This window comes from Lampris incognitus, chromosome 15, assembly GCF_029633865.1.
Source record: "Lampris incognitus isolate fLamInc1 chromosome 15, fLamInc1.hap2, whole genome shotgun sequence".
Taxonomy (NCBI): domain Eukaryota; kingdom Metazoa; phylum Chordata; class Actinopteri; order Lampriformes; family Lampridae; genus Lampris; species Lampris incognitus.
This window is the reverse complement of record NC_079225.1, coordinates 14957232-14970126: the sequence shown is the minus strand read 5'-3', so window position 1 is coordinate 14970126 and position 12895 is coordinate 14957232. Positions and strand designations below refer to the sequence as shown.

Below are 12895 nucleotides of genomic sequence, written 5' to 3'. Positions count from 1 at the left end.
ATACTGTTGCACTCCGCTCCTTGTGTACTCGCATCTTTAATGAGCAAACCACATCAAAGTTCTGCGCATTGCTTGATAGTCAAAGCCGACACCTGTCTGAATATTCCCACACCAATGAACTAGCTGACCGTTTTAATTCGACTTGCTTGTCTTCACTAAATATTATTGCAGCTCTTAAGGTTAGGTCTAAGCGCTCAGAAAGAAAGCAGCCTTGTAAAATCGACAACATTCACAGCCCTAAAAGGGAATGTCGGAAAGCAGAGCACAGATGGAAAAAAATCTGGTCTCCAAGTACATTACAAAATTATGAAGGAGTTGTTACTACACTAGTATAACAATGTGGTTAAGGATGTGAGAACACACTATTTTTCAGAATTTATTACTGCCCATCAACATAACACTAAATCTTTATTTAAGATTGTCAATCAACTGGTAAATCCAGCCCCTCTTTGTGCCACAGCTGAAAGTAATGCTGATTGTGAAATCTTTTTATCTTATTTTACTGATAAAGTGGAGTCAATTAGAGCCTGTATTACACCCAATGCCACTTACTCCAAAGTCCTTCACCCACAACAAGATAGTTTGAATCAGTTTTATTCCATTACCTTGTCCAAACTTTTAGAAACAGTATCATATGAAAGTGTCTTTCAACCCTCTTGATGTAATACCAACAACGTTTTTAGCAAAAGTAATAGAATCTGTCGGACCCTGTTTGCGTTCTGTTCCTTGTCTAATGGTTGTGTCCCTGATTATTTTAAAAACTGCTTGTGTGCACCCACTTTTAAAAAAAACCCTCCCTCAAAACTACAGACCAATTTCCAAGTTACCTTTTATATCAAAAATTTAAGAAAAAATATTATTCAACCAATTTCTCTGCACTGGAAAACAATACTTTTGAAAATTTTCAATCTGGGTTCCAGAAGTATCACAAGCATTAAGACCACCCTGCTCAAGGTTACCAATGACCTTTTAATGGCTGCTGATGATGGCATGTTCTCAGTCCTTGTACTACTGGACCTTAGTGCAGCCTTTGACATGATCATGGCGTTCTGTTAGACAGGCTGAGGCACTGGGTTGGGATATCTGGTACAACTCTAAAATGGTTTTCATCTTACCTGTTGAATAGGAGGTTCTGTGTCTCTGTGAACAACCATCTCATTTCATTTTGTTCTGTTAAGTATGGTGTGCTTCAGGGGTCGATTTTGGGACCAATTTTATTTTCTTTATACATGCTTTCCCTTGGGGATAAATTCAATTCAATTCAATTTATTGTCAATAAAAACAATGTGCAGGCACATGTTAAAAATGAAATGACATGGCATCTCCTTTCATTGTTATGTTGACAATATGCAGATGTTACCTGCCTATTAGATCCATAGACTCTGGAATGCTGAGTTCACTTAAAGACTGCCTTTGCTATGTCAAAAACTGGATGTCAAAATTTTTTCTTCAGCTGAATTCAAACAAAACAAAGATCCTCGTCATTGGGTCCAAACACATGGCAAAACAAATTCTGCCATCTGCTGGTTCCCTATCAGATCACATCAAGCCTGTTGCAAGGAATCTTGGCGTCTGGTCTGATAGTAATTTAAGTTTTGAGCAGCACACCACAAAACTTGTACAATCATGTTTTTATGGAGCTTTAGCAAAGGTACAGTAAGGAAGACTATCCTTCGCATGCACAGCCCTTATTTTATCCTGCCATTCTCATCTCTCATGCATACTCACTCATAATTTCCCTTGCTGTCATCATCTGGGGCTGTCAATGGAGCTATCAGCTGATCACATCACCTGTTCTCATCTATCCAATAGCACAGCGACACACCTGCATGGTTAACCTATCACCTTGCTGCTCTATTTTTTAAATATGTTTCTCTCTCTGCCTCTAGTGCATTCATGCTGTTGTTATACATGCCCCTCCATCTCTCCATCACCGCCTAGTCCTTCTAGATCATAAGGTTCATCGCTTCATCAACCTCATCAGCCTTATCAATCTCAGCAGAAGTCATGAGCCACCACAACCAGTGTCTGGACTCCATGGAGGGATTCATTATGCTGCTGCTGAGAGCTGATGCCCCTCGATTAAAAAAATCTCCATGAGTCTAAGCACCAAAGACTTTCTTAACGTGATTTAATTCCCACTAAATCATCTGTTATAATAAACATTATCTTTACTTCATTCACTTTATCTCTCCTGATTGAAATCATCTTGGAAATATTTCAAAAATATGATCTATGTTAACTTTAAAGACACGGAGAACATTTTACAAGCTCTCATCTCATCATGCCTCTCACAACAGCCTTTTTACTTGCCTGAACCAAAACTAACCTGCCAGGCTTTTAACCAGAACCAATGGATGTGATCACATCACTACTGTTTTACGCAGGTTCCCAGTTTGTTTCAAAACAGATTTTAAGATCTTACTGATACTTTTTAGGCCCTTTATGGCCTCTCTCCCTCTTATATCTCTGACCTTAGTACCGTATGAATGGTGCATACTTTGAGATCCTCAGGCAAAGGTCTTTTGTCTGTTCCAGAGGCCTGACTGAAAACTAAAGGGGACAGAGTGTTTGCAGTTTGGGCCACGAGGCTCTGGAACGAGTTGAGTCAGTCATCTCTTTTAAGTCTCTTCTTAAAATATATCTTTAATGGAGAGCCTTTCCTGATTTTACATGGGTTTTAATTTTCTTTGAACTGTCTTTTATTGGTTTTTATACACCAAATTGTTTTTGTTTTTTTTATTTTACTTTGCTAACTTTGTGAAGCACTTTGTAATGTGGATTTCAAAAAGTGCTCTATAAATAAATATTATAATTGTTATTATTATTATTTGGATTAAGCTCTCCTTCAATTTGCCTTGAATTCTGTTAAAATTTTAACTTTGAAATGGTCATTCGATCATGTTCAGTAAAGCATTCACTTCCGAATGTATAACTGTGACGTGTATGTGATATCACCCCCCCCATTTCTCCCCAGTTGTACCCGGCCAATTACCCCACTCTTCCAAGCCATCCCGGGCACTGCTCCACCTCCTCTGCCAATCCAGGGAGGGCTGCAGATTAGCGCTTGGGAGGATCATGTTATTACCCACCCCCCCCAAACTGGCGCGCCGACCAACCAGAGGAGGTGCTAGTACAGCGACCAGGACACATACCCACATTCAGCTTCCCACCCGCAGACATGGCCAATTGTGTCTGTAGGGACGCCCGACCAAGCCGGAGGCAACACAGAGATTTGAACCACCGATCCCCGTGTTGGTAGGCAATGAAATAGACCGCCATACTACCCGGACACCCCCGTGTATGTGATATCTTTTGGCAATAAATTCACTTTCTCAATCAAATGGTTGTTAAGATGAGTTGAGCCCTGACCCTGGTTTCAGTGGGCATGTTCCTGTATGTGGCATGAGAGGTTAGAGTTTAAAGGTGCATGACTCACGTCCTCAGACTCGCGGAGCAGCTCGGTGTCCTCCACCTGGACCACGGCATCGGCCCCGCAAGGGATAGGGGCCCCCGTCGTCACCCGCATCACCTGACCAGGCATCACTGTGTGGGTGGGCTGCAAAAAGACAGAGTCACCAGGACAACACACGTCAAAACACAGGCCAAGAGATGCACAACTGGGTCGTTTCTATGGCAGACTAACCCTGCTCATAAAAAAAAAAAAAAACCTTTTTCGGAGTTTGTCATCTCAACATATTTCGTTTGTATGTTTCCTTGAAGTTAAAGATGATTTCATGAGCCCCCCTTTTAAATCTTGACTGTAAAACCTGCAATTCTTTTCCTCTTCTTCCTCTTTTGCAAATCGTGTTCATATGCAGCTAAGCTAAAGGTATAATGCTAAAGTAAAAAAAGATTCGACTAACTTTATACCAAAATGTCTACTATAACAGATGAAGTGACACATACCCACATCCGGCTTCCCACCCGCAGACACGGCCAATTGTGTCTGTAGGGATGCCGACCACGCCGGAGGTAACACAGGGATTCGAACCGCCGAGCTGCATGTTGGTATGCAACGGAATAGACTGCTACACCACTCGGACGCCTCAAAAGTTGTATTTTTAACTATACGTAACTTTACTTGGAATAAAACATTCTTATGGGGCTCTTTTCTAGAAAGCTACATTTTCTTTGGTTAAAATATGTTCTTGTGTTAGTTTGTATCGAATGTGTGCTAATTAACTTGTTAATGCATTGAATTTGTGCTCTGATAGCGCTGGTTACATAATCAAAACAGCACATGAATCACATGATTTGATTTGTTATACTTACAAGGAAAGGGTGAGTGTATGCAAGGTGTGTGTGTGTGTGTGTTGGAGTGGGCTCCCTAATTCAGTCAGCTGAGTCAGTATGGGTGCCTCCTCCCCCTCTCCCTCCTTTCCTGCAATAGACTCCTCACAGTGAGTATCACTAACTCACCCTCTTGTATACTTTGCAGTGTTTCATCCACTTCCTTTGTCTGCCAGCACTCCTTGTGTGTTATGTGTATCCAGTCCCCCATTCCATTATCCAAGTTAGGATTGCAGGAGGCTGGAGCCTAGCCCAGCAGTCATTGGGCGGCAGGCGGGGAGACACCCTGGACAGGCCGCCAGCCCATCACAGGGCCGACACACACACATACACATTCACACCTAGGGAAAATTTAGTACAGCCGATTCACCTCACCTACATGTCTTTGGACCGTGGGAGGAAACCGGAGCACCTGGAGGAAACCCACGCAGACACGGGGAGAACATGCAAACTCCACACAGAGGACGACCGGGGATGACCCCCAAGGTTGGACGACCCCGGGGCTCAAACCCAGGACCTTCTTGCTGTGAGGTGACTGCGTTAACCACTGCGCCACCGTGCTGCCGTGTTATTTTTAGCAAAGATATAATGGGACAAGGCCAATTTATGTCTTAGTAGTTTACTTTTGTCTCAAGAGACCTAATGGCAGCTACTAGTTCACCAACGTAGATCAGACCAAACATCTGCCTTGTCCTTTCTCTCAACCAATGAGATCTCTTGCAAGTTTGGAGTGGTTCAGAATGTTTCACAAAGTTGTGGTATAAAGTCAATCATTTCTTGCACACGTTACAAAAAAGGGTTAGATTGAAAGGTAAAGGTTAGTGTTCGGGTACGGGTCTGAGTTAGTCTCAATTGTAACCCTCCATTCAATGAAGCAGCACATCAGATGTCTTTGTTTGAAGGTGTCAGGACAAGACACAAGTTCTGTCTGATCCAGGTCGGTGAACTAGGGACGACCAGACCTAATCTGCTTTGTGGTTAGCAGCCTTTTGACCTCTTAGCCATGTCCCCCCCCCCCATTTTCCTCCCCAATTGTATCCGGCCAATTACCCCACTCTTCCGTGCTGTCCCGGTCACTTCTCCACCCTCTCTGTCGATCCGGGGAGGGCTGCAGACTACCACATGCCTCCTCCGATACATGTGGAGTCGCCAGCCACTTCTTTTCACCTGACAGTGAGGAGTTTTGTCAGGGAGCATAGCGCATGGGAGGATCACACTATTCCCCCCCGCCCCCCGAACAGGTGCCCCAACCGACCAGAGAGGAGGCGCTAGTGCAGCGACCAGGATACATACCCACATCCGGCTTCCCACCCACAGACACGGCCAACTGAGTCTGTAGGGATGCCCGACCAAGCCAGAGGTAACACGGGGATTCGAATGGTGATCCCCATGTTGGTAGGCCAACGGCTCTTAGGTATGTTTGGAGGAAGAGCCTTTTGTTGCTGGCAAAGGAAACGTGTGAGAGCAGCTGGTCTAGGCATACACAACAGTTAAGTTATTCTCATACACAGAGTGCATGAGTGCTTGTGTGCAAGTGATCGTAGGTGTGTGTTTATGAGTGGAAATGTGTGTGTGTGCTTATGTATGTGCGTGAGAAAAAGACAGACAGAAAAGTGAGAGACAGTGTGTGTGTGTGTTTGGGGGGGGGCGGACCTGCTCGCCAGCTTGGGACTCTCCAATGATGAAGCGGTCACCTGGGCCATCAGCCGCTGAAATGAAAGGAAGATTTGATAGCTCCACGTTTGTGTATAACAGTTATGGATGTGTGTGTGTGTGTGTGTGTGTGTAGGATTATGTCATTTAACTGAGTCATTTGTTTCAGTGGGCAGCAGACTCTGGCTATAACGTGAACAAGGAGAGAGAGAGAGAGAGAGAGAGAGAGAGAGAGAGAGAGAGAGAGAGAGAGAGAGATATAGAGAGCGAGAGAGAGAGAGAGAGAGAGAGAGAGAGAGAGAGAGAGAGAGAGAGAGAGAGAGAGAGAGAGAGAGAGAGAGAGAGAGAGAGAGAGAGAGTGAGAGTGAGTGAGTGAGCGAGACACAGAGAGAGACACAGAGAGAGAGAGTACAGCAGACTTGGTCGAGTGAAAGCCTCCCCAGAAGTTCACCAGTGTCTTCTGTACTTCCCATATGAGCGTGTCCGGAGGTTCTACAACCATAAACCGGTGCCAGAACATCGAGGCAATCAAGTTGTTAACAATCAAGACTCTCCCCCTATAGGACAACTGAGGCTGGATCCAAGTCCATCTAGACAATCAGGCACTGACCTTTTCAATTAAACCCTCCCAGTTTTTGCTCAGAAAGACACCTAGGCATTTTATCCCTTCTGTATTCCACTGCAGCCCCACTGGTAATGTCGGCTTTTCTTTATTGTTCCACTCCCCCAAGCAAGAGACCCTCAGATTTTGACCAACTTACTTTTGCAGAGGAAGCTTGTTTGTATAAGGTCAATTTCTGCTTGAGAAATTGTAGATCGTTTTGACATGTTATGAAAACCATGACATCGTCAGCATATGCTGATAAGCTAACTGCATTGGTGATGTTCCCTGAAAAGGTTAGTCCTGGGAGTCCCTGCCTGAGCTGAAATAAAAGTGGTTCAATGGCCAGGGAGTACAGCATTCCAGATAAGGGACAACCCTGTCTTATACCTCTCTTAACAGAAACAGGTCGGCTGAGTCCACCTCCTACCTTCAACAGAACACTGGCTCCGGAATACAACAACTTGATCCAACTAATAAATTTATCCCCCAAAACAAAAACCTTCAAGTGTTTTTAAACAGATAGCAATGACCAATCAGTCAAAAGCCTTCTCTTGATCTGAGGAAAGCAGGCCAACATCCAGCTCCTGAAGCTTAGATGTGGCAATAATGTCCCGTATCAAAAAAAGAAAAGATTATCCTTAATTGTACGGTCAGGAACACAGTACGTCTGGCTGTAATGTACAACCGTATCCATACACTGTTTGAGTCTATTTGAAAGACATTTTGCAATTATCTTATAATCAGTACATAACAATGAAACTGGTCTCCAGTTTTTCAGTAGGCCAAGATCTCCTTTTTTTGGTAGCAGTGTCAGGACAGCCCTTCTACAACTCAAAGGTAGAGTTCCAGAGTCCAAACAGTCTTTAAATACATCATGTAAGTCTCGTCCAATTAGAGTCCAGAACACCTTGTAGAACTCTGAAGGAAGTCCATCAACTCCGGAGGCTTTGCCACAGCTAAGCTGCTGATCCGCCGCAGACATCTCGTCAAAGGAGATGGGGGACTCCAGCGAAATCACCTTTGTTTCACCCAGCTGAGGCAGTCCCTCCAGTATCTCCTCCACACAGTCAGAGGTCACAGGTCTCCGCACTGAACAGGCTGCTGTAAAAGTCTATGGCCAACTTCCTCATCTCTGATGGATCAGTTGTTATTGCCCCACTGGGAAGTTTGAGATTCATCATCCGATTGTTCTTTCTAACTTTTCTCTTGAGTTTAAAGAAAAAAGAAGTTGGAGCATCTACGTCTTTGATGGTGGTGATTCAGGTTCTGATTAAACCACCCTTTGCTCTCTCATGTAGGAACCTACCTAAAGCCTTCCTCCGGACTTTCCCAGGTGCTGCTGTTGCCATCATGTCCGGTAAATACTTCGTTTTCTAGTATCGTAATTTCTCTCTCTAATCCATCAAGACAGATTTTCTCCATACCGAAAGTGTGTTGTTTGTATTGCTGACATAAAATCCTAATTTGTGTTTTTCCTACCTCCCACCATCGAGCTAAACTCTCAAAATCGTTCTTCCTCAGCCTCCAATGACTCCAGAAGTCAGAGAAGAACTGACAGAAGGCTTTATCATGTGTTAGCCGCACATCGAAGTGCCAGTAGGAACAGTGTCAAAATTGAACTCGTAAGGAAAAATGTGCCACTACAAAATGGTGATCTGAAAATCCCACAGGTGATATCGTGGACTTAAATCAACCTGTTGCTGTATGTTTGATTGAGGTAAATCCTATCCAACCTGGCTGCCCTCACACTACCCTCGGCAGCTTTTACCCATGTGTACTGCCTAACTGTTGGATCAAGTGTCCTCCAAACATCCATAAGGTCGTTTTCTGCGACCACAGTGGACAGAAAAGAAGCTGATGGTAGATGGGGCTCTTCTGAGTTTCTGTCAACTGTAGGGTGTGTAGTGCAATTCCAGTCTCATCCCACCACTATGATTGAGCCACTATTAATTGTTTAAGTTTATCCCTCAGTTTGCTAAACAATCTCAAGCGATTATAAACACAAAAGGTATTTCTCGGATTGTTGCCTGAGCTACTTGGATTCTGCCCTGCTCCACTTCACATGTCAAAACATTTGTTAAAAGGAGGTGCTGCGAGAAAAGAACAGCTACACCTGCACTTAAGTTGGTACCATGAATCAAAAAAACAAAAAACAAAACAAAAAACTGGCCTGCACAACTCATTCTCCACTCTATCTCGTTGTCTACAGAGCTATGTGTTTCCTGTAGGGAGAGCCCATCTATGTTCTTAGCTCTACTCAGCTCAGCTACCACACCTCACTTAACTCTATCCCGTTCTCCATTAATATTTAGACTCCCTACCCGCAAACTATCCATTAAAAGAGGAGAGAAAATGAAGGATGAGACAGTGAAATCTTTCCAAGAGAGAAAAAAAACACCTTTTGTGTATCACCTATATTTCAATTTTGAACATTTAGAGGAACCTTTCCTCACCTTTCTTTCCTAAATTTCGTCAGAATCTTCTTTCGACGAAACCTCTTCTGTTTACTGAGCTCTTCGTATCCAGCCGTTTTTCTAATCTTCATAACAGAGTTAACAAACCTGTCCACATCTGAGAAGAAATCTGCTACTTCCACAGACTGTCTGGCTTAAGTTTCATCAAGGAAATCATTAATCTCCTTTAATGAATACGACTGCTGGTCACCTTGTGACACAATATCAGTAAACTGAGATGTGCTATCATCCTCTAACATGTCCTCATCTTTATTTCCAGCATTTTCACAGTGTGACTCACCTGTTGCAGAGACCTGACTCTCAGCCTCAGCTGGGTGTCTGTCTCTCAGTGGTTCTGTCTGTCCTCCGTCTCTGCATACATCCACATCCTATGCTTCAGCACCACTCAGATTACCGTCATCTACAGTATTGGTGTCCTGCTCAGTTGTTACATTTCCCTCCATACCAGGTTGCGGATCACCGGTTGTGGTACCGGTTGTGGTATCTCCCGCCGCCTGCTGCGCTGTTTGCGGGCTACCGCCCTCAGCGGCGCCTCCTGGCTGTGGCTCGCCTGAACTGCTGCCCTCTGTGGGCTCCCTGTGCGGGCAGGATGAACGTTTGTGGCCGGCATCGCCGCACTCAAAACATTTCATGCTGCCAGAACTTGCATACAAAGTGTAGAATCCGTGTTCGTATTTGACTTTAAATGACACTTGTAGATGTTCTGAGGGATCATTTAAATACATGAATGCCTGTCTCCACAGGGAGTTAACATGCTGCAGTCTAGCGTAGTCACAACCCAGACGAACTGTTCTGAACCCACTAGCAAACTTCCCGAAACGACTCAGTTCTCTTTCAATGAGCTCGTTCGGAATAAACGGAGGTACGCCTGACACGGTAACACATGTCGACGGCACAAACAATGGCGAGACGGCTATAAACAGATCGTCCAGCACCAGGCCTCTCTCAACCAACAGGTGGACTAAACGCTCCTCTCGGAGAAAAGCCACCACGGCTTTATTCATACGAGAGCCGTAGGTGATGTTCTCATAGCCGACCTGTTCTCCTGTAGCCAGGAGAACCTGTTCGACAGTGTACCGCGAGTCAATCACGACTCTAACCCCATGTCTGATAGACAGGGGAGGTGAGCCCTCACCGGGGAGGGATGCCATATTACACACCACCAAACTCCGACCAGCTACTCCAGTACTTTCCAACAACCAGCAACGAAATAAAATTCAACTTCTCTCACCTTACCATGTAGAGAAGAAAAGAAAAGTGAAAGCAGTAGAAACCCAGTGAATTAAGCCAAAAAACACGCTCAAGCTCATTCAACGCCCTCACTCATGCTGACGCAGAGAGAGAGAGAGAGAGAGAGAGAGAGAGCGAGAGACTTTTTTGACTTTTTCAACAAAACTTTAATAAAAATCACAAGACAATTACAACACAAGGACCAACATGGTCAGTAACATCAGATTCACCGAATCTAAATCATCTCAGGACACTCCCCAAGATCAGCTAACCATCCACAATACAGCAAAGCACATTTTTATAACACAACACATTACGAAACTTTTCAGATCGTCCATCAATTTGAAGTAGCAAAAATCTACTTTCAAACGAGCTCTTAACATTTTTATAAACACAAAAACAGCAACATCATCCCCAGCTTCCTCTATTCTGTTTCTACTGCTCAGGTACACGGCCATCTTTGCACTCCCCAGAACGAAATTAAGAAACTGGCATTTGGCCTTGTTTTTCCGAGAGCACCTGTAGCCCAGAATGAACATGGGTTTGGAAAAGGCCACCCCAAACAACCCAAAAACCTTTTGCAGTAATGTAAACAGTGGCAGCAGTCGACAACATTCCATAAAGCAATGAAAAACAGTTTCACGATTAGAGCAAAATAGGCAATCATGGCTAACATCAGAATTAAAAAGATAGACAAAAGCATTAACAGCCACGATACCATGTAAAACCCTCCACTGCAGGTCTGCAGCTATTTTGACCAATGGTGGTTTGTACAGCGCTCTCCACTCAGGACCAACACTGTCCCTCAGACCTAAGTGAGCCCTTCATGGGGTGTCAGGTTTACCATTTAATTTGTCCCTGTGCAGAACTTTAACATATATTTTGTACACTGACCTTCCATTTGGATCCTGAAAAGAAAACACAGCGGGATTCTCACTTTTTAAAAGAGGTCCTGTACAGTCCTTAAAATCTGGGGAAATGTTCATTGAAGGGAAAACATCCTTCTCATCAGGTCTAACAGAGCCATTATAATGCTGGACCAACAGTGTCCGCTCACCACTTGTGAGTGCTTCTCTCCATTTGGTAAGCAGCAGAGTGATGACATGAGTTGATCTCAGCTTTAAGTGGGAGGCAAGAGGATCTAGATTGTCCATGTCTGGGCCTACAAGCTGAACTACATGTCCCAGAGTCACCACGTTCTACACACAAAACCGCCTCAGCAGAGTTGGCCCCACTAGACAGACTGCACTGAAACGGAAGCCATGTATGATTGGTTCCTGGAGCAGCCAAAACAAAGAGCTGTGTTGACTCAGTCTCTCTTTGTTTAACAAATTCCACACCTTGAACAGCCCACAGTAGAAGTCAGGTAGGTCCTTGATATTAAGCTGTTTCAAGTCCATCAAAACCAAAGATCCGTCCAATCCCCGGCCACCTAGCTGACTCGTGTGGTGCAAGCCAGCAACCTCCACACTAACTCAGCAGGACCATACAGAAACCTTTGCAGGAACTGGAAACGGAAGGTAGCCCCCCTGCTGCTCAGGTGGATCAGGCCCTGCCCTCCTTCAACCCTCGGCAGGTACAGCATACACTGAGGCACCCAGTGCAGTTTGTCCCAGAAGAAGTCGACAAGAAGAGCTTGGATCTTGGACAGCAGGCCTGGTGAGGGGTCAACAACTGACAGGCAATGCCATAACATTGATGATATCAAGTTGTTGACGATCAGGACTCGACCTCTGTAGGACATCTCAGTTATGAGCCACTTCCACTTTGCCAACCGACCTTTGACCTTTTCAAGAAAATTTTCCCAGTTTTTAAGAACAGACTGATCACCCAGAAACACTCCTAGATATTTCAGCCCCGCCACCTTCCAAGTCAACCCCCCAGGCAAAAGGAGCTTTTTCTCCAACTGGTACATCCCCAACACTGACAGCCTCGCTTTTGATCCAGTTAAACTTGGCTGATGATATTAAGCCAAACTGGAAGATGTCCCTCTACAACATGTCAATATCCTGCTGACTGTTCAGCAGAATTACTAGATCATCTGCATAGGCTGACAGTTTTAAGGGTGCAATGCAACCTGGGATAGTTATACCCCGAAGGTCAGATCTGAGATTGTGTAACAATGGCTCAAATGCTGGGGAGTATAAAATGCCGAGAGGGCGCAGCCTTGTTTAATCTCCCTTTGCATTTGAAAAGGAGCACTCAAACCACCATTAATTTTCAGCACACTCTGAATGTCACAATACAGAACCTTAAGTTTGCTAATAAAGCCAGGGCCAAACCAAAGGCCCTTAATGTGAGCCACAGATATTCATGCTCAACATGATCAAAGGCTTTTTCTTGATCAATTGATATGATGCCAGCATTGAGGTCAAACTGCCTACAGATCTCTAAAAAGTCTTGAATCAGAATGATGTTATCTGAAATCAACCTGCCAGGTACACAGTAGGTCTGGGCACAATGAATCACCTGTCCCATCACTTTACTCAGTCTGGTTGCTAGCACCTTTGAGAGGAGCTTATAATCAGTGCAAAGCAGTGACACAGGCCTCCAGTTTTTAATGGACTGTGGGTCACCTTTCTTGGGCAGCAAGGCGAGAACCGCCTGCCTGCAGGTCAATGGCAGATGCCCTCTGGCGAGA

The 12895-nt window shown here is 44.5% G+C and overlaps 1 protein-coding gene across 2 annotated transcripts in view; it reads right to left on the bottom strand.

Annotated features, from left to right (window-relative positions):
- The window catches only part of gphnb (gephyrin b), a 146757-nt gene that overhangs the window by 9404 nt on the left and 124458 nt on the right, over positions 1 to 12895 (bottom strand). For both annotated transcript variants that reach the window (XM_056294358.1, XM_056294359.1), the window contains 2 exons: positions 5947 to 6002; positions 3440 to 3559 (listed from right to left, as the gene is read on the bottom strand). In XM_056294358.1, the coding sequence (XP_056150333.1) occupies positions 3440 to 3559; positions 5947 to 6002 (176 nt within the window). The remainder of the gene's footprint in view (positions 1 to 3439; positions 3560 to 5946; positions 6003 to 12895) is intronic.